The 25,988-nt window shown below is 35.4% G+C and overlaps 4 protein-coding genes across 6 annotated transcripts; 2 read left to right on the forward strand and 2 right to left on the reverse strand.

The window, feature by feature from the left end:
- The first annotated feature begins 223 nt into the window (after nt 1-223).
- On the forward strand, nt 224-1,590 carry LOC118272094 (U6 snRNA-associated Sm-like protein LSm7). 2 transcript variants are annotated; one of them, XM_035588425.2, is made up of 3 exons: nt 224-392; nt 492-675; nt 1,365-1,590. In XM_035588425.2, exons 1-3 carry the CDS (start codon nt 360-362, stop codon nt 1,502-1,504), a joined length of 357 nt encoding a protein of 118 aa, XP_035444318.1. In that variant the 5' UTR covers nt 224-359; the 3' UTR covers nt 1,505-1,590. The 2 variants fall into 2 exon arrangements, with proteins under 2 accessions (XP_035444318.1, XP_035444319.1); XM_035588426.2 differs by having other exon boundaries at nt 501-675.
- Nucleotides 1,582-9,319, reverse strand: LOC118272095 (chitin deacetylase 1). The gene is made up of 10 exons (XM_035588427.2): nt 9,176-9,319; nt 9,027-9,099; nt 6,357-6,529; nt 5,955-6,091; nt 5,634-5,759; nt 5,344-5,552; nt 4,711-4,830; nt 3,914-4,071; nt 2,373-2,617; nt 1,582-2,170 (listed from the first exon to the last, which is right to left on the reverse strand). The coding sequence occupies exons 1-10, from the start codon at nt 9,279-9,281 to the stop codon at nt 1,892-1,894; spliced, it is 1,626 nt and encodes a 541-aa protein (XP_035444320.2). The 5' UTR covers nt 9,282-9,319; the 3' UTR covers nt 1,582-1,891.
- A 1,410-nt stretch (nt 9,320-10,729) lies between these two features.
- LOC118271970 (chitinase domain-containing protein 1) lies at nt 10,730-13,870 on the forward strand. The gene is made up of 6 exons (XM_035588251.2): nt 10,730-11,128; nt 11,244-11,424; nt 11,913-12,119; nt 12,383-12,544; nt 12,702-12,939; nt 13,632-13,870. Exons 1-6 carry the CDS (start codon nt 10,874-10,876, stop codon nt 13,771-13,773), a joined length of 1,185 nt encoding a protein of 394 aa, XP_035444144.1. The 5' UTR covers nt 10,730-10,873; the 3' UTR covers nt 13,774-13,870.
- LOC118271971 (epidermal retinol dehydrogenase 2) lies at nt 13,868-24,005 on the reverse strand. Of its 2 annotated transcripts, none has more exons than XM_035588252.2 (7): nt 23,850-24,005; nt 17,496-17,775; nt 15,717-15,832; nt 15,267-15,386; nt 14,795-14,956; nt 14,310-14,509; nt 13,868-14,139 (listed from the first exon to the last, which is right to left on the reverse strand). In XM_035588252.2, the coding sequence occupies exons 1-7, from the start codon at nt 23,865-23,867 to the stop codon at nt 14,037-14,039; spliced, it is 999 nt and encodes a 332-aa protein (XP_035444145.1). In that variant the 5' UTR covers nt 23,868-24,005; the 3' UTR covers nt 13,868-14,036. The 2 variants fall into 2 exon arrangements, with proteins under 2 accessions (XP_035444145.1, XP_035444146.1); XM_035588253.2 differs by lacking the exon at nt 23,850-24,005 and adding an exon at nt 21,953-22,119.
- Nucleotides 24,006-25,988: the final 1,983 nt, after the last annotated feature.

Genomic DNA, 25,988 nt, shown 5'->3' on the forward strand with positions numbered 1-25,988 from the left:
GGTTTGATAAATGATGTAGCGGGATTTTTCAAGTGAACAATTTGCAAAGAGCATACAAATAGCTAGGGGTGTTATAAATAATAATATATATTTGACATACTTTTGCTGATACAATTCAATATTCTAAAATATATTTTAAAATTTCTTTTTCTAATTATCTAATTATTCAAGAAATATCGATACTTTGACATATCGATATTTTTTTTGGTCAAGCCTAATGTCAAAAATATCAATTGAATGAACGACGAAGGAAAGTAACCTCAAAATTGTATTGGTTGCTGGTCGCTCGCATTGTTTTGAGACGCCGAAAACTTATAAGATCGTGTTATTTTAACTAAATTCAGTAAATATTCCATAAAATGGCTTCTAAAGAAGGCGGTGATAAAGGAAAGGTAACTAAATCATTACAAATACCTGTAATTATAGCACTGTAGTTGTTTTAATAAATCTGAAACTTGATGTTTATCTAATTTTCGGATTTTAATATCTAGTCTTCTCAGGGTGCTGGAGATAATAAAGAAAAGAGAAGGAAGGAGTCTATTCTTGACCTTAGCAAATATTTAGAGAAGAGCATCCGTGTCAAATTCGCCGGTGGGCGAGAAGCGGCGGGAATTCTAAAGGGATACGATCCTCTTCTAAACTTGGTTTTGGATAACACCACTGAATTTCTGAGAGGTAAACTTTCATATATTTTAGCTTAACACGTTCGTGGACAGTAACGACCACAGGCGTCTCGATAGCTAAGCTAGCGAAGTGATACAACAGTACGCCTGTTGACATATCAGTTTTTGATGACCACCGATTTTTCATACTACCTATCATAAAGAACGGCATTTTGTACTATCACCACAGGTATAATTACGTCTTGCAACCTGTGAGAAAGCACTGTCCACAAATGTGTTATGTATAACTCTGTAGTAAGTGCTACAAACTTGAAACTATAACAATATCCTTACATTTGACTTAGGAACATAAATCTTAGTTTGTATACTAAATGCTTATTGCTTGTCTTATGCACTGTATGAGAAAAAGGTTAAGAAATGTGGAGATTCATTAATAATTGTGAAGGTAACTACAATAAATTGTTTGAAGAACACATTCAGTATGTGAGGTACGGCTAATTATAAACAAACCTCACAGCATTCTTGAGATAAGTATTCATGAATGTATATTATATTCTAATAATCTTTGGTAATGTAAAGTTTGGTTTTGAGTCCAATTTACAGTTAATTACATTTCTTGAATTTTTATACTAGGTAGAATGTTAAGATAGGATAAATTATTTGGCCAAGCCAATGTATTTTCATTAACAATAGTTAATTTAATGGCATATTAAAAACATCCAATTACATTTTAATTTACAGATCCTGATGATCCATACAAACTGCTAGATGACACAAGAGCACTTGGTCTGGTTGTATGCAGAGGCACCTCCGTGGTTCTAATATGTCCAATGGATGGCATGGAAGCTATTCCAAACCCTTTCATAACTCAGGAAGGATAATCATATACTTATTTAAGTGCCCCTTACTTTAAGCTGTAATTATAAATTAAATTAAGTAAATAATAAAAAAATACTAAAACATTTAATGGTATTTTATTAAAACAGACACAACTTCTAAATTATTCTACTTAATAAATTATTGCACACATACAACTAAGATGTCTTTCTTGTAGTTTTTTTTAAATACTGTGAGAATAGGTAAAAACATCACTAAAATTGGAGCAAACTTATTTTATGTAGTCATATTACAGATATTCTGGTATCCATACAACATTAAAATTAAGAAAACAATAAAAGGTAAAAACAAATTCAGGTCCCCTATCAAATTATTCTAGATTAAAGTTGGTAACTGGTTTATTTTTAATAAATTAAATAATAAATTACAAATTAATCAAATCCAAATTCGTTTCTTATCCAAGGATAGCTCTTGGGACATTCAGTGCAGGTGATCATATATTTGTCATGTTGCAACACTTTAGACGGTAATTTACATGTGTTAGGCTTGCCACACGCGATTTCTGATTCTTCGAAATGACGCTCTTTGCACTGCCATGGCTGGAATTTCTTCAGCTGCAGAGCTGGTGTGGGTCTCTTGATCCAGTCGATCAGTTCTTTGTAAGTTACAAAGTAGACATCTGGTACTCTCGCCAATTCTGATATGAATTTCTGAAAAACAAAAGTAATTTTTATTTAAGAGAAGTACCTAATATCACTGTGTTTGCGTTTGGTAATACCTAATAGGCTTGCAAGTAAAATACCGATATTCCCAAAATAATTTGGGAATATCTTGTTTGGGAATTTGGGAGTAGATAACTACATTTAGATCTATTTTTGGAGACATAATATAAATTACTAAATTAAAAGGTACCTTGAAAGCCTGCAAATATTCGTTATTTTTAAACCAGGTAGAGTTCAAGTGAATGCCGAATGGCGCTCTGTTCTTCAGGTAATGTCTCTTGAAGTTGTTCACCAGAATGTTGTACACGTCTTCACCAGACAGGGTCGATGGGCAGTACTCCAGCGTGGCACATGTATGGTCACCATTCGAAAGAGGATTGATCACCATCTCCCAAATTCCTGCGTAGCTTCGTGTTGGGCAATATTGGTTGTTGCCTGAAAAATAGTTGTGTATTAGAGTATCAGATTTTATTGATTTGCAGTCTTTCAAACCTGCTTCCCTAATAATTATCTAGTCGGGGCAAAAACACTTGCGATGTCTTTGACTTTAGCTTAATTAGAACTAGGTAATTAAAAGAGGTGCGTGTGACACACAATAAGGCCTGAGACTTCCTATTCTTCATTCTTGTCAATATATTCACCCCGTAGAGATAATATCTGTCGCAATACAACTGCAAATAGTGTAGTGTTCACTAGAGTGTGTAGTGCGGTGCATTTCGCCGTCTTACTAGTGCACAACACTATAAACAAATATCGTAAACGCCATACCATGACGAGTTTCTAACTTAGGTAAGTATATAGGTAGGTGGATGCTAGAAGGTAAAAGTAAAGGTAGGTAACACCTATAAGTAGGTACAATCATATATTAGACCTAAATAGGTTTTAGAAGTGCCAGGTACTGTAGCTACCTAAGTTCCACTTCCTACGTAATTACTAAACCAGCGATCTCTGTAAAAAACGTTGCTCCGCAAACTGCACTCGGATGCCATCACACACACTCCTTCAGACTGAAAAAGTTGTTTCGTGCGGGAAGCTAACCCACGACACGTTGAACAGCTGCCGGTTGTCGGGTCATTGCGTTAACCGTACTTTCAATTTCAAGTAGCATAATGTAACCATAGAACTGGTCTGATCAGCAAATTGATTTACATGGAACATTATTTCCACCTATAAAGTATTTAAGGTACAAAAGAGAAAGGGTATTGTGTTTTACTTTATTTCGAGTTGCCTAAACATTAGCCTACTTGTAAATATTACAATAACGATGTTAAATTTGATTGAAACGTGATTCCAAAGCGCTGCAATTCCGCATTCCAGGTAGTTATGCGTAATATCAGAGACAATAGGCGCGTAGAACGCAATCTCTCTTCGGCAGATGCGCGTGCGCCGCATCGTCATCGACAATCACTGCTCATAACATCTTACTTAACCACTCACACGCTCTATTTATTACGATACATCGAGATAATCAATACCGTTTACCAGTGCAAAGTTGTAAATCGTATTGATTTATCTCGTGACTTCTTTTAGTTAAACTGCTTTACCTAACGTAACTTTAAAAAATGAGGGTTAGGTATACCTACATAAAATATTTAAGCGCTGCCCTCGTCTTTAAATGCCTTTGGTTACATTTCGATACTTACTCCTAATCATCATAAAAAAACAAAAGAAAAGAGAACAACACGGTTTAATTAAGAATACCGTTACAATGGTTTAAAAAAAACATCTTACCAGTACATTGATGTGGCATCTTATAGTCCAGGGTGTAAGGCCACAATGGAGGATCAGACAGTGGCGCTACCACAGTAGCATCGTACACAAACCCGAACTCCTGCATCATCAGGAATTGTCGGTTCCAACCCACTGACAGGAACGGTACACGCATTCCTCTGTGGAACAAAGATCAAGGTGATTAAACTGTAACTAAGTAGTAGTAGGTAGGTAGTACTACAAAAACAAAAAACGGTCGTCTGGTAGAAATCACTATCAGTGATAAGATCGCCTTTGAGCCCATTATTTTAATTATTGTTTTTTATTTCTATATGGTGTGTAATAAAGTTTAAACTATGTCTATTTATCTAGGTCTAATTAGAGGACCTAGTGCCCTTTACGTGTGCTGATGATGGCCGCTAGGGTGGTCTTAGTGAGGTAAGAATATCACGGTTTATCTATTGTCTTTCAAATGCAAACCGATAAACTTATAGGATTTGCCCTGGCAGATTAAACTCATCATATATGACCTGTGACAATCATAACCATCCTTTTATTTCGTCGTAGTTGGGTAAAACTGAATGTCTACTTTTTACTTGTCAGATCAAAATATTTATTTTCGCATTTATCATGATTACGATTATAAACTTCATACTTTTATACTTAATGCACATATTGCAAATGAATGATACTAATCCCTTAACTTTTAAATCCTTTTCCTACTAAACGAATTGATGATACTATTTATCTCACCCAAAAGGCACAAGTTCGTATCATATTATTGAACACTTCAATTTATTTTTACTAAAATCACATACCTGAAGTCCTCCATGTGGACCCTGGCGAATCTGTTCATCAAATTCGCTTCACCAACCATTTCGTCAAACCAATCTTCCACGGTAGCATTCTTAGACCACCAATCTTCTGGACCCCGGCGACTGCAAAATTCAGAACAATGTATAAACCTTGTAGGTATACGAAGGGACTTACAGATGCTAACACATCAAGCTATCCCACTGGATTTCTATATCTAACCTGATATACTAATTTTTTTTTTCAAAATACATTCAAAAATTTGCAGTGAGGGTAGTTGATGAGACTGAAGCTTTAAATTTGACGCCTTGCCGTAACTAGTACGATGGTAAACTAGTTCTAGGGACTAGCTGCCCAACTATCTTATAGCACCAACCGTGTATTAAGTTTGCTTGGTACAAAGATACTCAAGAAATTCTTATATTAGGTACATTGTTAATCCTCTAATAGTGATCAGTTTCCTTTAATTAATTTCCATGACATCACTATAATTCTACTGTAAAGTCTTCTACTTGTTCTTATACAATATGTAATGAACAAGCAGTATCTAGTCTATTCACATCTTCTTAATCTGTTTTCTGTTACTTCATCACTTTGCTAACGATTTCTATTGACATAAGTAGGTGTACATAACTTACGTTATTGAGTTAACTGCTATCTCATGTCCGTCATTCCACAACTTTTGTACGTGTCTGTAATTCGTGTATGGGTGTGAAACGAAGAATGTCGCCTTAATCGGACAGCCGTTAGGGTTCTTTCTCTCCGGAGTGAACAGATGCTTCGTGTAGGCATCCCAATTTTCATGGTTTATCGGACCATCGAATGTTAGGGTGATCATTTGTGGAGTCTGAAAATGGGAAAGGTGTTAAAGGCTACATTTTTACGCAGTTTTAACTATAATTTTATTAATTAATTGTCAGTTGGTTACCTGACTGGGAACAAGTTTTCCAGGGATTTCATCGCCATGCTTTGAGCAGAAACAATCCGGTAGCATGCACATATTAGGGTCACATGGTTCCGCTGCATTCGGATCGTAATTCACATCGCACCAGCCCTACGGCATGAAAAGAGAATTGTACCTACCAATCTAGATGAATGACATCGCAAAAAAATTACCGTGAAAGTGAGGTGACTATTAGAAACTAAATGATACAGATTAGTGTTAATAAAGAATTTGCAAGTCATAATGAAGCGAGAACTCGTGAAATTGTTTGTGAACTTTTTTCAGATGATGGTAAAGAGAATTTACTTCGTCAGATGAATCCATGCAGTCTATGGATCCGTCACAGAAATATTCGGCGGGAATGCAGTCACCGTTTGCACACCCGATGTGGGTATCATTGGCACAATCAGCAGCATCTAGAAGAGGCTTTGGGATCCGCGTCTCTGAAATTAATGTAAGGTTTGCGAAATAGATCGAAAGGATCATTAGGAATCAGCAATCATAACGTGGTGCTCATACTCGTTGTGGACTCCACGTACTACAGGACCACTACTATCCCTGGTTGATGGTAGATTTTTTGTTGGTTGCGAGGCAAGAAAAAATATCTTGCTATAAAAATACAAAAAATGTCGTTAAAGCTGTTTAAAGCCAGCCAGCAAGTAACACTTGTGTAACTTGTATTTATTTATAAATGTTGACTTTACGTACCCGTAGTGAGATCGCAGTTGTGCACATTAGATTGCATGTCACATAGCTGTCTGTTGACATCGAACATCAGGCCGGGCGAGCAATGGAACTCGAAGACATCGCCGTCCAAACACAGATAGTATTTTGCACACTCATTGAGTGTCCACATTTTGTCTTCTGCTCGATCTGGATTCCTGGATTGAAGGAGTATTTTGAGATACCTACTTTCAATTTCCTACCGGACTGCGTGTTATGAATATCTTGATAACTACCTCGTATATCAAAGAGTCTAGACCTCAATGTTTGGACTGCTCAACTGCCCAGTCTGTATCTACGTAACTCTTAGATAATGGACTTGCACTATACAAATAGGAAACAAAGAACTCCTCGCAATTATAATATCGACAAAGCAATTATAATATAAATGCATTTTACACAGATTAAATGCATAGCGAAAGTGAATTTCTCAAGACGTTGTAGGAAATGGTAATGCTGATACGAGCAGCGCCTGAGTCAAGGTTGCGGCGAAAGTCGGGGGGTCGTCGGCCTCGCTACGAAAATGGCGGAAAAATCATCCTTCTGTAGTCAACACGCAGCTCACACACTGTTTTTGCTCGTGTAGCTAACTAGTTATATATTCCACGTTTGGTTACGGAAGAAAGATAAACCAGTGCACAGTGCACTTCATGTAATTTTCTTTAGGAACTGATGAAAGGTGCATGTTTCCGATTTCCCGTTTGCATTTTACCGATAAACCTAATTACATGGTCGTTAGTTAGATGGTAAATAGGTTAGCGTTACGTACATGCTTAGATGATAGAGATGATACATAATCAACGTTTATATTGACAACATCTCGTTACATTCAGGTATATTAGGTACGTAAATTGCTAGGAATCAAATGTGTAGAGTTATTTAATTGTCTGCTATTTTAGTATTTCGTAAAAAAATATACTATCGAATAAATTAACTCAAACATCATAGACAGTTTTTGTCTAGACATTCACATAAAAGCAAAATGTAATTAACTAGTTGTAGGTGTTTAAATAATTATCTAATTACTGAATGATATTAACATACCGACGAGATTTTTGGCTTATGTAATAATTTGACACACATTTTTCTCGTCATATCAGTAATTATAGGTAGTGTTACTATATTCATATTTAATTAGTTATCGATGTAAGACGAAATTAATGGTCACAGAGTAAAATTACCATAAAAAATATTTTGAAAGTGATGCCTTAATTATCTTTCGCTGTTGTTTTATGATATAACAAAAATATCGGTGAGGTCGGTACTGACATAACATGTTGGCAACAGGTTTATAGGAACAACGCATGCGTGGTCGATAATTTTAGCTTAGACATTAAAGTAGGTAGCCATTATGCTAATCGGAAGATAGGTATCATCGGACTATCAGAATATGAGAAAAGATTTAAGTGTGCGACAAGGACTATCTGTAAAACACGAAGACTGTAAAAACTCGAAGCAAATAACAGGAAGAGATGAATTTTGCTGATGATAATGTTAACAAAATTTAATGAAGATGAAGTTATGTTAAGAAAATTGCGATAGTTATGGTGTGATGATGATGAACTAGTATACTAAATCTTTATCTAACAGAAGAGATACTGAATTGACCGATGGCATCAAAACGCAAGAAGCTAAAATACCTGGAGTAACTGGTGAAACAAAACTAATACAGTTCTATGGTATACAAATAGAAATTGACCATCGAACTCAGCAGCAGTAGGTAAAACATAACTCTGTTCTCTCTATACTCAGATTACACTGCTACACCTACAGCTGCAAATATGATGGGAATTGCCTCTTATCTAAAATAATGTTTTAGGAGAAAACAACAGGAACTTTTAGGTAATACAAACGAAAGCACCTGGCGTAGACAAATCATTGGGCACTTCAAGCGAAAAATATTAAATTTCCAGACATTTTTGGTAATGTTGACTGTTATGATAGTGACAATGGCTGTATGGAATTGTGTGTTTTTTCCTAAATATTGTAGTTATGTCATTCTCCACTAGGCTCGAGCCGTCACAGCAGTCTATTGTGATGTGAACAACATGTTCAAATCCTCGTTTGTCGACTTTCGTGAGAAACCTTTTGTTTTTATAATTGGTATGCTGCTCAAAGATAGTGAAGATGTTTGAAATTGAACGTAAGAAAAAGTTCTTCTATCTAACATGTTAGATAGGTAGATACTATTTGTTTTATTTCGGTGCACATAACTCAGTCTATTGCCTTTTGTAGATTGTTGATGTTCGTGATAACCAAACAATATATCATGTATCAATCATTGGTATTACAGCGGAATGTTAAGTACCTAAATGATCTGCATTTGCCTAAACTATAAAAAAAACATCCTAAGTATTTGATAATTATGTTCTAGTCTATTTTTGTTTTACGGTAGTTAGATAAGTGTGTGTCGAATGTTTCGTTGGTTTCAAAAAGCTAAAGTTGACCTCCTGTATATTTCCTTAAATCCTGTTTTCTGATAGGATAATAACAATCCATGATTTAAAAGATTTAGAAAACGCTTTCGCTTCACTTGGTGCATCGAATACCTATACAGGGTGGTTACCGAATTCATATTTTTAGGATACAAAGTAGTAGATAGTTTAGTTGATACGTGGGTAGTTGCGGTCAGCAGGTTCTAATGTAGGTACATACCTGTAAAACCTCCCATTTTCGAGACACTTTACATCCGTTAAACTTCGTTTGCTCCTATGTTTTCCTTGTACCCCTGCAAAATGAATTCCAAAGTGAAACTTGACCACACAAAAGTTGAAAACAAACGCGCGAAGGAAAGTCCACTGTACCTATTATTAAATAAGTTATTACGAAAGTTATGAGTAACCGTGAAAGCTGTGGAGCCATGTTGTGGGCCCGATGTCTGCGACACAACTGAGTTATCAACAAACTCATACATCGTCAAACGCGAACATTACTTTCTTTTACTAAGTAGACGAAGAAGCGGTGTTGTACGAAAAGAAAGGAAAATAAAAATGTTGTTTTATGTCCGTTTGTGTTGGTATTGCTTATAAGGTTCAACTTTGTTACGCACGGAATACCCACGACTATCAATGTTCTTTTGTTCGCTGTGTAGGTATAAGCTATTCTACCAACCTCGCCTTTTTAAATTTAAAAGCAGTAGTAGTAGATAACTTACTTATAGGTCGGTGATTTTGCGTGTGACTTTACAACAAGTAATTTGTTAGTAATGTACAAGGACTGAATAAATTAATTAGGTATATTCCTAGCTAGTACCCAAGTACTTGAATTAATTAATGTCGGTATATCAGGTACCTAAGTACCTACTCGCAATCCATGTTAGTTATTTACTTGAATTTATCTGTTTAGAAATGTCTAAATATTATAACTACACGGTTGGCATAGTAGAATAACCTGCGTTTGGCACGCAGGAATACGGTGGTCGGTCACCTTTCGTACCTAAAACCAAGAATTATACAATACCTAGCATAATCTTAAACCGTCACATCGTTCACATAGGTACTTTAAGGGTAATATGCCTCCAATGGTTGCCTATGGCCGCACGAAAGGGGCGTCCATGACTGCGGACAAGCACATATTAATTTCTGGATGGTATTTATATTTTTTTAAATACTTAAACACAATATATTCGTGCCAAATCTAACTTGATTATCATTGATGAGTATACAAAATCGTAGTTCACACCGAAATTTAAACTCGAATCGTTGTATTCAGAGTACGCAGTGCTATGCCATTTTACCATGGGACAACTTGCTATGTACATATTGTTAGGGGTCGAGTACCTACTGGTAATATTTGGAGGTTTGAGGCAACAATTTTTTTTCTTGGCGTTTCTCTATTATTATTCAAATCAATTTCTTTATTTATTTATATTGAAACCACATGAAAATGGCAAACTGTCTGAATGCCAGTAGCTCATTGCATCTTAGAAATACCCAATAATTTTTATTGGTATTGTGATAATGAAGTTTTAAAAATGTTATATTAGATTATAAATTATAGGAAATATATTTCTAGGTGTAATAAAATGATGTAGGACGAATTTGTATCGAAATAAACAGTTCGGTTACTTGTTTTGTATAATCTGTGTGAAACACGTAAGAATCGGCGTTATCTGTGGTTACTAGGGAGGTTCGTCTTGCTTGAAACGTCAGTTTTTTATCGACATCAGTTGACGCGAACATCGATATATCAATTCCACTATTATTATTGTACTGAATAGACTTGCATGTTTTCTACTCAAATACTTAATTTAATGGCCAATTTACGTAGGTTGTATCATCTGTATTTTGTATCGATAAACAATGTGAAACAATAAATCTAAATTATGTTGTCAGAAATGTCAAATAGAAAATCGATAACAATATTATTGATGTTTTTGACATCTCTACGCTGTACCCGGCGAAATTGTTGACTATTGTTGAAGTGCTTAGAATAACTCTCTTATTCTGATTTTCAGTGAACTGTGTGTGAAAAATAGTGTTGTTGTAAAGTAATAATTTACAATGAAATGTATTAAAACAATCTTGCAGATAATTTTTCTTTTAAATGTGTGTTTCGCTACGTTATCGCCACCCTCCGATAAGAAGGGGCAGAAGGGTGTAAAACCACAAGAGGGACCGAGGAAAAATAATGTTCTAGATCGCAAGCTAGTCAATGAATCGCCTTTAGTGAAAGATATTATAAAATATCATGCCACATACCACCAGGATGTGACAACACGCAACTTCAAGAATGCTGTTTTGGGTTACGTTACGCCCGTGAGTATTTCAAAGAAATCTCGTAGTATTTACATTTTTTAATACTTGGTGTGTAGAAAAGTTCCAGATCCTTGTCTTACAAGCCACAAAATAACGTAGTAAATCTTTTTTACAGTGGAACAACAAAGGCTATGATGTGGCGAAAACATGGGCTCCTAAGTTCAACTACGTGTCCCCAGTTTGGCTGCAAATCAAGCGCCAATCGCCCAACATCTACATTATATCTGGGCTGCATGATGTTGACCATGCCTGGATGAAGTCAGTCAAGCAAAAAGGTTCTACCACCAACCTCAAATGTAAGATTTATAACTTTAAAACATGACTGATAGATTATATTGTTATATGTTAATCAACTCTCATCTGTGTAAATACAATGAGCTGTGGAATGGTTGCTGTTCTTTGCAATAATTAATATTTATTAACTGTTCAGCTATTGAATGAAATGAATTAAATTATAGAAAATAATGTTAACTACAATATTGTATCAAAAGTGAAGAATGTTGTGTGAAATTATAATACAATCTTAATCCTTTGATGATAAATTATATTTTATTTAATAAAATAGAACATAATAAAACTATTACATAAAAAACTAGATGACTTCAGCATTTAGTCTAGATAATTACATTTTTGGGTTTGACATCGACATAACAATAACCCCTGCTATTTTTTTTTATTTTTATTTTCAATGTACAGACAACACTTTTCTACAATTTTATTATATGTATAGATGACATTTGTTTTTAATATTTTATCTACAACAAAATATCTGAATATGTTGCAGTGTTGCCAAGGATACTCTTCGAGAGCTGGCAGCCATCAGACTTGAAGGCATTCTTCATGGAGCCAACGTCCCACACTGAACAGAAAGCTCTGATAGAAGAGATAAAGAAAGCCTGTAAACAATGGAAGTTTGACGGGGTAGTACTAGAAGTACTATCACAGATTGGCAAATATGTTGACAAATCTGTCAAGTTTATACAGCAATTTGGTAAGAAATCTGTAATATGTTTACTAAAACTGGTAGTTTAAGTGTACACATAATTTTTTTTTACCTATTTGTTGTTAGTCAAATTGTATTAGAGAAAAGGCCTGTTGCCATAACAAGCCCCAGTTTTGGATATTTTGAGAATTTTGAGTTTGAAAATCGATGAATCACCGATGAAATCTTGATAATCTGTGAGTTAGGAAGGTGTTAAGTCCCTTGAAGATTGATGAGACAAAATATAATACCATCATTTGTATTGGTTTCAGGTTTGGAGATGAGTGAAGATGATCTAAGTCTTATTCTAGTCTATCCACCCTTCCGAGGGTACCCTACTGATGAGTTCTTCATCCAAGCATTTAATGATATCTACCCATATGTAGAGGCTGTCTCAGTCATGACTTATGACTTTTCTAATCCACAAAAGCCAGGTAAGTAGGACAAAAATATGTTCTGAATCCTCTTTAATATTTTTTATGCCACTTTAGTACCAAAATGGTCTCTTCTATTCTATCCATGGTGATCTCCAACCATATTTTGTTAGTTGAAACTAACTGTGTATTTAAAGTATTATTTAACTTATTTCAGGGCCTAACGCACCTCTATACTGGGTTAGATTATGTGTTGAAAAACTCATAGACAATGATGAGAACCCATCAAAGAGGTCGAAGATCTTACTAGGTCTCAATTTCTATGGGAACTCTTACACTGCAAATGGTGGTGGTCCCATTGTGGGAACGGAATACATAGAGTTACTTAAAAATGCTAAGAGCAATCAAGCTTTGTCGTATAATAATAATACGGCTGAGAATTATGTGGAGATAAGGTATGTTAATATTTAATTTAGTATGAGTTAAAACATTCACACTGTTTAGAATTTTTTTCTTCCAATGAATTTATGACGATGTTGCATACAATGATTATCATGAAATACAGATGTTCATACACATCAAAGCAAAACCACTGGGTCATTAACGTCTGAATTTATTTATTTAATAATTCCGAATTTATTACTTTGGATTCTAAATAAATACTTCTATTCATACAAACACGCTGAGTAAAATTACTGTGTAGTGCACCAAACGTTTATCAGTATCGATCGAAACAAAGTGCGTATTTCCTTTTAATTAGTACTTACTGTTATCAACATTTGATCCTTTAATTATGCTGCTAAGGCTTATCGTAAAGATTTTCTTCCTGCTTTGGTAGGATACGATAGTTTTTACCGTGTGATTAGGATTTTACTCTTTACATTATAATCAAAATGATGACGTAACATTTCTTTTTTGTTCGGTAAAATTACGTTGGAAATTCTAGATGCCTATTTCGAAATAATCTTATAATTTTATTAGACGAAGAATTTACTGTTTGGTAACGTTTTGCATAAAAATAATACTTAAATCTCTACGGCAAAACCAAGAATTCTCGAAAGTGGCATCTCGACTATTCGACCAGACGTCGCAGGCCGTGTAACTGCCAAAACCTATGAATTCTAAATATCGCTCCTTTTTGTTACAGAACATCTCAGGGTACGAAGAAGATATTCTACCCCACTTTATATTCAATACAAAAACGTCTCGAGTTGGCCAAGGAGTATGGTACGGGAGTAGCAATATGGGAGCTGGGGCAAGGCCTCGATTTCTTCTACGACTTATTCTGATTGTGTGTGATAGTAAATCTAAGTCTACCAAGATATTTATGTTTGTGATATTCGTAATTGCGGAATATTTTTAAGAAATAAAAAAGACACAAAATTATATCCAATCTTTAATTACTTATTAAAAACTTAACCTAAAATGCTACTGAAAACACGTTCAGTCTTCTGTATAATCTCCAGTTGTATCGATCTCCATGATCGAATAATTTAAAATTTTATAGTGTGCCTTATTTACAAAGTAAATTGTGCGACTATAAACTAAAGGTCTAACTAGCTACGGCCTTTGGCTTTCCTTTGAACTCCATCATGGATTGGGGCCCCTTCATCACTCTGTGCATTAGGTCCCAGCACATTTTCGCTGGCAGCAGGCTGTAAAACACGAGAATAACTTTAAATATCGCTTGGGAAAAGCAATCGTTACTACCAGTCTAATGTGTCGCGTATAACAATAGTTTATAAAATTATAAAACTTACCAAAAATCCCTTACAAAGACTGCTAGATTTCAAATCAAATAAAAAATTAACACAAGAGCTCTTACCACTTGAGAGGTAGAAGGTATCTGACAGACCCGGGCATGATGCAGTTGACCTCGTTCTTCCTGATGGAGTCGATCATGGTCTCGGCCACGTAGTCGGGCTCCAGCATGGGCATCAGACGAGGGGTGACGCCGTCAAACATGCCTGTGTTTATGTAGTACGGGCAGACCAGTGTCGCGTGGATTGTGGTGTGGCCGTGAGCCTGAGGGTTTCAAAGGACCTATTAGTTTTACCACGCTTATCTAAGTACTTTACACCCACGACGTATTGCATAAAAACCAGTTGCCCCTCATACTTTTAGTTTTAACATATTATTGTAACAGGAATACCAATCATACTATCATGTAGCGTTCATATAGGACACGGTAACCACTTACTATCAGAAGGGTCGTGTGCTTTTTGCCACCGTCGTTTTTTATAAAAAAGTTTAGGTATAAACCGATACTATCATATACATACATTTATAATTCAGTTGAATCGTACATACCCTCAACTCCGTGAACAAGCTCTCATGGAAGCCGACGGTGGCGAACTTGGTGGCGCTGTAGTCTGTGCAGCGGTAGGTGCCGAGCAGACCCGCTACCGAGCCCACCGTCACTATGTGGCCCTTGCCCGAGCTGATCATTTCTGGCAGGAACGCTTTTACGGTCTGGAATAAAAACAATGAAGTTGGTTTCGTTAGAAATGAATCGCATTAGCCGAACCGAGTGATGACAGCAGAGCAATTTGTCCGCTGCCTACTCGTGCTGCGGGTGTCTTAAGAACCTATTTAGAGCAACAGTTACAGACAAGACAGCAAACTGAGCACTTTGATAAACTAAAACCTTTTGAACTGCGATCTCCAACCACCTGCTAAGCGTGGAGATTATGTTCCTATGTCACAGTCTCTTATATTCCTATAAGACGTCACGGTGTTGTTACCTTACTTACTACTTAATTAAACATTAAACAAGACTTACCCAATAATGTGAGAGGATGTTGACTTTGTACGTGGTTTCTATAGCAGAGTCTGACAGATCCAGCAGTGTCTCACCGAACACCGTGCCTGCGTTGTTGATCAACACGTCCACTTTGCCGACCTGGAATAGTAAAGTCAATCATCATCTATTTAATCCATGATTCGATATTAGTTTACTATTGATATTCTCTACCTACCTAAGTACCTACTTGCTTATAATTTACCTGCCTTCCTTTTCAACCATCAAGAATGTAAAAAGAATACTGTTTAGTACTAGGAGTTCCAAAGATTAGCAAGGTCGAACCTACGCTACACTCGAACTACGAACGGTGCTTACGTTGGCTACGTTCTTACGTGGTAGGTATCTACGTAGCTACTCATTATAAGTAAGTGAAATAAGTTCACTATTGTAAATAAATTAAAACATTAAAAATAATGGAACAAAATTTACCTCTTTTTTGACTTTCTCAGCTGCTGCGTAGACAGCGCTACGGTCCGCAAGGTCTACGATGTAGCTCGCGATTTCGTAGCCTTCATCCATCACCGCTGCGCACGTCTTTTGTAAACCTGGAAAAGGATTAATTTATTATTTCGTTTTTTTTCTTAATGGATATTGCCTTCTCATAGGTCCCATATAAAGAGACGGGTTAGTATCGAGTCGATTAAAAATATAGGTATGTACGGTCTACAAAAATGTGAATAATAGATAAGTACTCCATAAATATAAATTGCGATGTTTGCTGGATTCATTTATGCAATTGTGTGATTTAGTAATAGTATAATTCAGTACACAGTACATTAAACACATAAGCATTCCAACTACTTAAGTCTTTTTAAATTTATAACTACATAATTTAATAGAGCATAATTTACTTCACACACGTACTAAATAATGTTTGTACACAATATTAGTGTACTCAAGTTTTATAACTTGCAACCAACAGCCGCATAAACTTGCCTATAAGGAAACCAGTCTAAGGTAGTCCCCGACCTACTTGTACACCTAAAAAGGGAAACTAAATTGATCACACTACTATACAAAATTTCGCAACAGAGTAACTGCATTTACTTTCTGTCTAGTTAAACATTACTGATAACGAATATAATCACCAAAAGTCAGGAGACTTTTGGTGATTATATATATGATTATATATATATATAAAAAAACCTGACGTGTAGGAACACGTCAGGTTTTTTTTTTTTTATATAAATGTAAACGTATCGTATACGCATAAATTAAATACGATTCGAACCATTTTAGTTTCTTATTGAGGGTAGATACTAAAATAAATGTCCATAATCGTTTATTACGATTGTCACTTGTCATTTAACTCTTTTCCGTGAGCTGTTCTCGATGAATTCGAGTAGCTTTTTACTTTTTTTTAGTTCAAAATGGCTAAAATCGCTAAACGTACTTATGTTAATTCTGCAGATTCATTTTGTTTTATATGTGGCTCGTTTACAACTTCTACACAAAGAAGAGTAATCAGTGAAAATGTTAAGATGTTATACGAGAGTTATTTTGGTTTTACTATCGGTCACCAAGACAAAGAATGGGCACCTCACCGATGTTGTGTTACGTGTATTGCAAATTTAAGTAACTGGATGAATGGAAAGCGTTCTTCAATGCCATTTGCTGTCCCAATGATCTGGCATGAGCCTACTAGCCATGATGTGGACTGTTACCTCTGCTTAACAAATGTCGTGGGCTTCTCAAGAAAAAAATCATTAAAAATCCATTTCCTGCATTCTCATTTGGATTTTTTCCCGCAAAACTTAGGAGCTGTGAGTGATGAACAGGGGGAAAGGTTCCATCAGGACATCATTACTATGGAACAACGATACCAAGGTCGATGGGATCCAGGGATGTTGGGAGATCATTGTTGGTTCCTCATGAGAGAAACTGACCTTGATTATAAAAGAAAATCGCCATAAAATCCACCTGATTCTTTGGTTTTGGCTTTTTACTATAGATTTGGTCAGGTTTATTGTAATTAAATAAAAATTATTTGTAATTAATAATTTTTTTTAAATTTTTACATTACCAAACCACAAAATAACCCTGAAAATAGTAAAAAAAATAATGTACATTAACAGAAAATCCTGACGTGATGGAAAAATTTGGGCATCAGATTTGGCTTTAGCGATATCGGTTTAACCAGAATTTAGTACTCAGCTTTATGTTGCGCTCCATACCCATTTTTTTGTAGAGTAGTGTCATAGAACCAACCTTCTTTGCTGATGTCCCAAACTACGACCTTGGCTCCAAGTCTGGCCAATTTAACGGCGAGTTGGCGACCAACACCGCCACCGCCTCCAGTCACCAGCACCACATCGCCCTTGAGGCTCTTCATAGGCCTTATTGCGTTAGGCACTAAGGTCCAGAATAGTGATTCCAGGATGTAATAGCAGGATAGCACTAGGAACAGCACTGTGTCCTTGGCGATGTCGAACACGCTCGCCATTTGTGATGGAGAGTTGATCTTCGTTCCCTCCAACATTTTTGGTTCCTGTAACAAGTTGAAGATGGAATGAGTATTCACTACAGCTGATGTATACTCGTACTACAAAAAATAACGATTGAATAAAGGCTAATAAATAAATATAAACCAGTCTATGTCAATGTCTTAAAAGATGAAAGCAAAAAAACGTAAGTAAATAAATTCGTCATAAATTCTACGCAGTCAGAACAGACAATCAAATTACCGAATTGATACAACAATTTCATTAGGACAGACAATTAATTCTCTTTTTAAGGATATCTTTTTCAGCTGTGAAAGACTTCAAAAGGAATTAAAGATCACCTCATCTAGTTTCTTAATCTTTAAGGATTTTTTTTATTAGTCAAAAGTTCCTCGTTTTCGCAATATTGTTTTTGGATAATTGTATCATTTACTGCCGAATTACAAAATAGGCAATGTTGATGGGTTACGGCCTTACGGAGCCAATTTAACTCTATTTATATTCACCACAAATATTCGTAGTAAGGTCCCTCGTGTTGCTATTGTGCTGCAATATAGGTAGTTAGGTACGTATAACGTATATATCTTGAATATTAAATTGATTATAAGTATATTATGTACCCACTCACATTCGTTATCCTGTTTTGCCAGGAGGTGTATAAAATAAATATCTGTTATTTACAAGTATTAGACATCGAAGGATCCATCAGCAAAATTTGCGTTTTTGATGAAAAAATCAATTTCCCCCAATTGCTCAACCTGCAACAAAATTGAAGATGTTCAGCATTTGCTGATGGAATGTGTCCGTAATAAGAATGAACGCGACTCGTTGCTGAATGAACTGAAATTAAATAGACTGGATGTAGGTTTGATTCAAAGCATTTTAGCAAACCCTAAATCAAAAGCTGCAAAAAAATTGTGTAGATTAATGTTAATTGTTCAGCAGTGAGGAGTAGATTTATAGTTTTATTTATAATTCAGTTAAGTTTTTTTTTATAACAAATGAATTTATTATTGTTATAAGGTATGATGGGGTTGACATATCCTTGTTGGACAAAAACCCCAAAAAATTAAATAAAATAAAGATTTAAAAAAAAAAAAAAGACATCGAAGGATATATTCTGTAATACGTGAAAATATACGTTCGACCAAGTTAATATTTTTGAATTAAATCGTCTTAAAATTAATCATTACATTAAGTTACAGACGAGTTAGGTCAACTTAATAGATTCTTTAAAGAAATAACCCCTAAACTGAAATAGAAAATGTGAAATAACTTGTAAAACTACTTCTTTTAAATGTTGTACACAGCTATAATCTGGCCTCATCATGACACCGTCCATTATTACAGCCAAGAACGCACGCTACCGCAGATAGAGTTTCTTCAAAGTTTCGCAAAACTAATTTACAATGATTACAGTGTATGGTGAGCGGATACAAGCCGAGTTGTGGCTTGTGGACACTTTGTTTTAATGACAGGCGGTTTCTATTCCATCCACTGGGGATTATAACGTTCTTAGGGGAAATTGCATTGTTACACACCTTGCGCAATAGGTACATGAGTTGATTGTCATCAACATAATATTGGAGTGTGTAGAGTTATGTTTTTAACTGTATTTAGTTGGGTAAATTGTCTGATTAGATGATATTGGAGTCATGGCCTGTAGGTAGGTGTTATTCACAAATAGTTATAACAATAAAGTTATAGTAAGTGAGTGTTAGTTATCTCTATATATAAAAATTTATTGCCGTTCGTTAGTCTCACTAATAACTCGAAAACGGTTGGACCGATTTGGCTAATTTTGGTATTGAATTATTTGTGGAAGTCTTTGAAAGGAAAGGAAAAGCGGTACTTACGAAGTTAGCCGGGTCAGCTAGTTAAAAAATAAATATATAATTAAAAAATTATTATTAAGATTTACGTAGTTACGTATCAAGATAGCATTCGTTTTGTCTTTTTAATGAGGCACATTTCAGGTCTGTGCTATAGGTAATCGAGAATTAAAAATAAAAAGTCTAGCAACCAACTTTATTCGACGCTCTATCAAACCCGGAATCTAAACCCAGAAGACTATTAAAATTTTAGCAAGGCTACCGCACACTTTTTTGGCAGAACACTTCGATAACTGGTTTGAAACGTTGTAGCTAAAAAAAATCATACGTAACAGGTTTCCTGGTCTTGATTGCAAACAACAAAGTGAGTGGACCAAGGATTATTAAAAAAGTATTATATTATTTAAAATTTTGCTAATATAATTATACAAATAAGTATTGTTTTGATACCAGTATGTAGGTACCTAAATAAACTGAGACAGTTTGACTCTTGGCAAAAGCCTAGGCATTACCTAACTACCTATATACTTCACCTAACTTAGGAGTTAGTCTATTAGGATTTTATGAATAAAGGAGCTGATGGTAATCAATGGGGTCGTTTTAGTAAAAAGTGAAGGTTTTTGTCAGTAAGAGTCTGACACTCCCTCTCGCCTCGCCCAAGGCGGGAGAAGACCATGAGTAATTGGCCACCGTAAAAAAATGGCATATTATACTTCTATTAAGCTTTTGTTGTTTAGTCAGAAGAATAAAACTGTGTTCTACCTATGTGCGGTTTGTAGCTATTTAAGTAATACCTAACGTTAAACAGGCCGTGAAGTATGTATCTTGGCAAATGAGATGCGGTTACAGTATCGGATAGAATAACAACAACGTACCTAGATTAATAAACATATACCTAGGTGTTGAAAGTAAGTAAAGGTTTGTTTTGCAGATTTGATTAACTGGATCAGCTGTGTACCTACCTACTGGTGCAGGAATTTAGTTTCGTATCCGTTTTATTAATATTAAAATCTAGGGTAAATTAAACGTAAAAATGCAATAAAATACACTATTTAATTATAAGGTGGATGTACCGTTATTGACTTTAATTTGCTCGTAAAAAAATATTTATGGTTTTTAATTTCGAGCACAATGGTCAACATTCTGTATTATAACCTAAATACATATGTAGTATTTTAAAAACTTTCAAAAAAGAGAAACAGTTTATACTGCTAAACTGTTGTCTTCACATCTACATAAGATGGTTTATCATACGAATCACCTGATGGTGAGCAATCGCCGCCGCCCATAGACAACCGAAATACCAGAGGCGTTACAAGTGGGAATTAGGATTTTAAGGGTTGTTGCGGAATCCGGGATTGGTTCCGGTAATCTCGTCCACACAACGAAACACAACGCAAGCGTTGTTTCACGTCGGTTTTCTGTCAGGTCGTAACACTCCAGTCGGGCCATGGCTTTCCCACTCTTGTACAAGTAGGTTAATAAAAAAATAAGGAACCAAAACAACCCAATAACAAATAAAACAAGATGACTTTAAATAAACCGCAAAAAACACAGGAGAAAATCCTAGTGTGGGGCAAAGTTTTTTTTTAAACAAGTTTGAGAAAGTAGATTTTTATGAAAGTTGTTTTACAAATACATAGGTACCTATCTATAAGCATTGTGTTTACAATTTCTAAATCGCCATGGATGTGTGAAATTATTTTACTTATCTATCCGCCGTACTCAGAGTTGTTCAATGGTTACTTAACCCAGTCTTTAGTAATGAAATGTTTCATTCTACTTTTATTGGGAAAGAAAATATCAACATACTTTGTTTTATGGCAATGTAACTTATTCATACCTAATAGTTTATGTATAGTGCTTAGTGCACACAATCGATGACAAGACTACGAACTTATACATACACAAGGAATGATGAAAGTACCTATGTAAATGAAAGGGTGTAAGAAGACGAGAGGAGAACCACTGATAGGTTACGTCTACCTATACATATAAGACGCATAAATAAAACAGTACTTACAGGTAAAAAAGCTTATATTATCTATCTAATATTATTTAAGTACCTCAAAAATACTTAAAATGTTAAAAGAATTTCCTAATTGTTTTTGGTTGAACACGGAGGGACCGGAGGGACATTAACTAAGGGCATTGAACACATGATCATTGACCTTATAAATATTAGTGCCCACCTGATATTTTAATAAAAACATTTTTTGGGTTTAAAGAGGTTCACATCATTACATATTTATATGTAATAAAAAAATTTAGGCACTCTGTACAATAATTAAAGGAACATAATTAAATACCTTCAAAACAAACAAACAATGAAAAAACAATTGTAAACAAAAAAATGTCATAAAATGTAACTCTACAATTATTACACACATACCTTGTTTTTTATTAGAATCCACTGAACATAAAACAGAATCGAACAAAAATAAACAATTAATCACTATGTCCCCGCGCAGTGCGTATAGTATGCGCGTGCGCCGGCCACTGAGTGCGCTGCTCTACTCTCCGGCTTTCTCCGATAACGGTAAATCCGACGCTTTTCCCGTACCTTGCCGTGTGGCGATGGAATAAGTGCATACCTGTTTCTAGGTTATGGACCGAAGACCTCAAACATTGACAATCAAATATGTTGAGGATCAATGTTTAACATTCTTTTTATTACCGCTCCTACGTAGTCGCCAAGAGAGCCAACCCACTAGCGTGGATATCATTTCGATATTCGTAATGCCAGATGAATCTCAGAATGAAGGAATTTGATCTTAATGATTTGCATAAGTTTTAAAAGAGAATCCTCGAGTTCGAAGCAATATGTAGTAAATGAAAAAATAGGAATAAGAGATAATGATTACCGTACTGAGATCTTGATTCTAGAAATTAAATCTAATATTAAATCTGAAATAACTTTGAAATCTGTGGTGGTAGCATAGTTTACTAATATCTAATCTTCAGATTCCATGCAGACAAATTAATAACTAGTTATTTACATCTGACCTAGACAAGACACACAGCCATTTTTGAAATAAGAGAAAGAGGCGAGTTTACTAAATAAAGTGAAAGTTGAATGCCCCACACATGAAAGTTATGACTGGTGTGACTATGACCGATAACTAGAGGATTTCTCGGTCAAGGTTCCTATAGATTGAATTTTTGTTTTATTTGTTTATGTTTAGACGGCGGTGAAGCAATTTTATAGTACATACAACCGCGTATTTAGATATTGCGGCAACAGCAAATTGAATTTGTCCTATACACGTTGTAGCCAGCAAAATTGGTAGACCATTCACATTCACCAGATTGATGTGTGTACAAGGATTTACTCTTCTTTTTTTTGCTCAATTTGTTTTATTTTGAAGGTTATCCTTTCAATTTTTTTGCGTATGGTCTTCAATTTTTTACCCGTTACTTTAAGACCGCAATTGCAACCTCGACTGTCGAGCATTAGATGTCAGGTGTAGGCCAAATTAGACATTTTTGATTTTAGAAATTCTCATTTATGGTACTGAGTTTGGAATATGCAATGCTCACCGGTGTATGTCAGTATAGGTAGATAGGTTTGTTCTTTATGAGGCTCAAAAAACTACAAACTAGAGGATCTCATCCTACGGTCGTCATAAGAGCTGTCTAAGCGGCTTCACATTTGACCAATAGCAATAAAATTTGGCTTTTTATAAACCTGAACCTTTCTGCGATCTCCAATCCGCCTTAGATTATGGCAAAACCCGGCTCTTATTCTGGAGGAGATCCATAACTCCCATTTACTGAAATGTGTTTAAGTGACGAGATTTCACCTTAGATAAAATATATGAAATCATAGATCGGATATAGTTGACTACGGGATATTACTTTGGCTGTAATTACTCCGCTACTGATAAATCACTTGCGTTATTACCACCATCCTCTGCCCTTCGTACGTAGAGCTATAACCGATGATTTTTATCCGCTTAGAAAGATTTGGAGATCTTCGTTTGTTTTGCATGATATTATATTATATTCTAATTAAACGGGTGGAAGGGGTGGTTTCGGTTATATGGAGTGGGTAAATTTTAAATTAATTATTTTACATGGCACAACTTCGACCTGCCGCCTACAAAAGAGAGATTATCAGATTTTCTTAGTTAGACTTTCTTACGATCTAAAAAGCTAATCAGCTTTAACGAATGTTATTCATTTGATTGTTTATCATGACCGTAGGTATACTAACAGAATGATAGCCAATTTCGAATATCGCTTAGGATTAGGTTAGACAAAAAACGTAACAAACAGGAAACACTTACATCGGTCACCATCACCATTTTGTGTCAAATAAACCACAGGAGCACGTGTGGAGAATCCGTGTCAAGTTTCACTCTCGATTATTATCTACATAAAAACACAATTACTTGTATGTGTATTGCGCACAGGTCTGGTCCTGCCAAACTATCCTCTAGATTGCGTCTGCGCAAACATAATACTAATGGCAATCGTCCCCCAAGTAACAACTGTAGTGGGACAATAGGTTTAGATGATGATTTAGTTTGGGTTTTCATACAAAAGTAATAAACATTCGATTAAGTTGCTAATATGTAAGTACCATATTTCAGTTGAGAAGCCTCTGAAAAAAGAGTGAAGATTAACAAAGCGTCGGGTATAGTGAAAATCCGTGTAACTAGCATTGGATAATTCCGCGTATCTGACAAATGTAGCCAAAGGCTGTTTAGAGCAATTAAGAGGTGTCTAAACTTCTCAAGATATTGGAAAAATAAATGATCTCACTGAAATTGAAGCGCAAACTCCAGTTGGATACAATCTGTGTACAATCATTATCCTGTTTAAATTAATTGGCATTTTTTTCTTCGTTTCAAAAATATTTAATTATTAGCTACTTTCGTATGAAGCAGCAACAATACAAATATCACCTTATAACACCTGCTTTGTATTCAAGAGCGACCAAACTCTCATTATCTGAGGCCGCACGCGCCGTTGTAATGCCTGCAAGCTGGCACTGCGCAGGCGTCGTCGGTCTGTCTCATGCATATTGGAAATACTTATATTTAACTAGGTATAGTAGTGTAGTAGTAGCCGTCTGCCAAGTGTGGAGATTATGGCTAACTTCTCTTATTTAGATGAGATTGGAAGTCCAACAGTCCCTATTATAATAGAATTTTTACTCTTTGGTTCTAATTATTAAGTTCTTATTAGATTGGGTAATCAGGCTTTGGTAACATCAATTTATTTATTTACCTTTTTCTTGAGGGGGGAAAATCTGAAATCCCCTTTCGCCTCGCCCAAGGCGGGGGACTCTTACTAACTAAAAACCACCCCGTTCCTACCCCGAGCTTTTCGAGATGGAGTTCGTAGCTCCGGGCAGGTAGTTACCTAACGCTTTTCTCTCTATAGATGTGAAGATCAATTGTCGACAAGCAGTTTACTTGAATTACCTACCTACCATAAAATCGTATGGGAGCCTTGTAAACATGTTAGACACGGGTATTTTGTCACAGCGAGCATGAAACATGGTGTTGCGTAAATAACAATAGTAAACAATGAATGGGTTTTGTAAATAGTACCTACTTAAATGTTTAAGAAAATGTTGCTGAAACTTGCAGAAACTCATGAGTTTTCATGGTTAGACAATTTGTTGGTGTGAAATAGGTTGCACTTAAATAATTTCATAAAGCATCGAAGAAGTAATTGCTTTCAGATTATTCATTTTAATAGTTTTTACCTACATTAATATTGTGGTAATTAAAAAGGACTTAAAATCGTAGGTAAGAGAATGCAGTTTTGAAAGTAGAGCGGATTGGACTAAGTTTGTACCTTTCAAGGTTCTAAGGTTGCTTAGAACAGTATCCGAGTACGTACGTAATTTCTACCATGGGCAAGTCCACGGTTTCTACGATGTGAAAAAGTAAAAATAAATATAGCTTATATTAAAATGTTTATTTTTTGTTATCGTGTATGTGAACTTTTTAACTTGACCTTTTTTTTAAATTTCGAAACTGGCCACATTTCGTCAAAAAATAATTGTAAAATGCCATTAGATTTTATTTCTTTTAATTGTTAATTGGCGGCCAAGTTAACTCAGCCAGATATTTGCAATGCAAAAGTATCTGTTTTAATAATGAAACCTCTTTGCAAAAATAATTCATGATGCTTTGCTGTAAGTTCTGAGTGATTAATAAAATAAGGATAGAATAGTTTTTTACTGAAATAGGTCGACAAACCAACACATGAATCACCTGATGGTAATCAAAATAGGTACAGTCCATTGACACCCGCAACACCAGACGAGTTACAAGTACGTTACCGGCATTCACCCATTATTTATGTTATAATAGCAGCAATCAATTTACTTACGAGGCGCCCTCTATCGAAGAAACTTCGTAATACATAATATACATAGAACAACTTGCCGAACAAGACTAATTCAGTCG

The sequence above is a fragment of the Spodoptera frugiperda genome, chromosome 5 (assembly GCF_023101765.2).
Source record: "Spodoptera frugiperda isolate SF20-4 chromosome 5, AGI-APGP_CSIRO_Sfru_2.0, whole genome shotgun sequence".
Classification (NCBI taxonomy): domain Eukaryota; kingdom Metazoa; phylum Arthropoda; class Insecta; order Lepidoptera; family Noctuidae; genus Spodoptera; species Spodoptera frugiperda.

Bases quoted from the DNA above. Each gene is read 5' to 3' on its own strand.
- LOC118272094 (XM_035588425.2), top strand. From the start codon at position 360: ATGGCTTCTAAAGAAGGCGGTGATAAAGGAAAG. The intron at 393-491 runs GTAACTAAATCA...TTTAATATCTAG, and splicing joins AAGGCGGTGATAAAGGAAAG to TCTTCTCAGGGTGCTGGAGA. The intron at 676-1,364 runs GTAAACTTTCAT...TTTAATTTACAG, and splicing joins CACCACTGAATTTCTGAGAG to ATCCTGATGATCCATACAAA.
- LOC118272095 (XM_035588427.2), bottom strand. From the start codon at position 9,281: ATGAGTTTGTTGATAACTCAGTTGTGTCGCAGACATCGGGCCCACAAC. The intron at 6,092-6,356 runs GTACGTAAAGTC...CATTAATTTCAG, and splicing joins CAACTGCGATCTCACTACGG to AGACGCGGATCCCAAAGCCT. The intron at 2,171-2,372 runs GTACCTTTTAAT...TTTGTTTTTCAG, and splicing joins AATATTTGCAGGCTTTCAAG to AAATTCATATCAGAATTGGC.
- LOC118271970 (XM_035588251.2), top strand. From the start codon at position 10,874: ATGAAATGTATTAAAACAATCTTGCAGATAATTTTTCTTTTAAATGTG. The intron at 11,129-11,243 runs GTGAGTATTTCA...TCTTTTTTACAG, and splicing joins TTTTGGGTTACGTTACGCCC to TGGAACAACAAAGGCTATGA. The intron at 12,940-13,631 runs GTATGTTAATAT...TTTTTGTTACAG, and splicing joins GAGAATTATGTGGAGATAAG to AACATCTCAGGGTACGAAGA.
- LOC118271971 (XM_035588252.2), bottom strand. The intron at 15,833-17,495 runs GTTGGTTCTATG...ATCCTTTTCCAG, and splicing joins TTGGGACATCAGCAAAGAAG to GTTTACAAAAGACGTGCGCA. The intron at 14,140-14,309 runs GTAAGAGCTCTT...CGTGTTTTACAG, and splicing joins TACCTTCTACCTCTCAAGTG to CCTGCTGCCAGCGAAAATGT.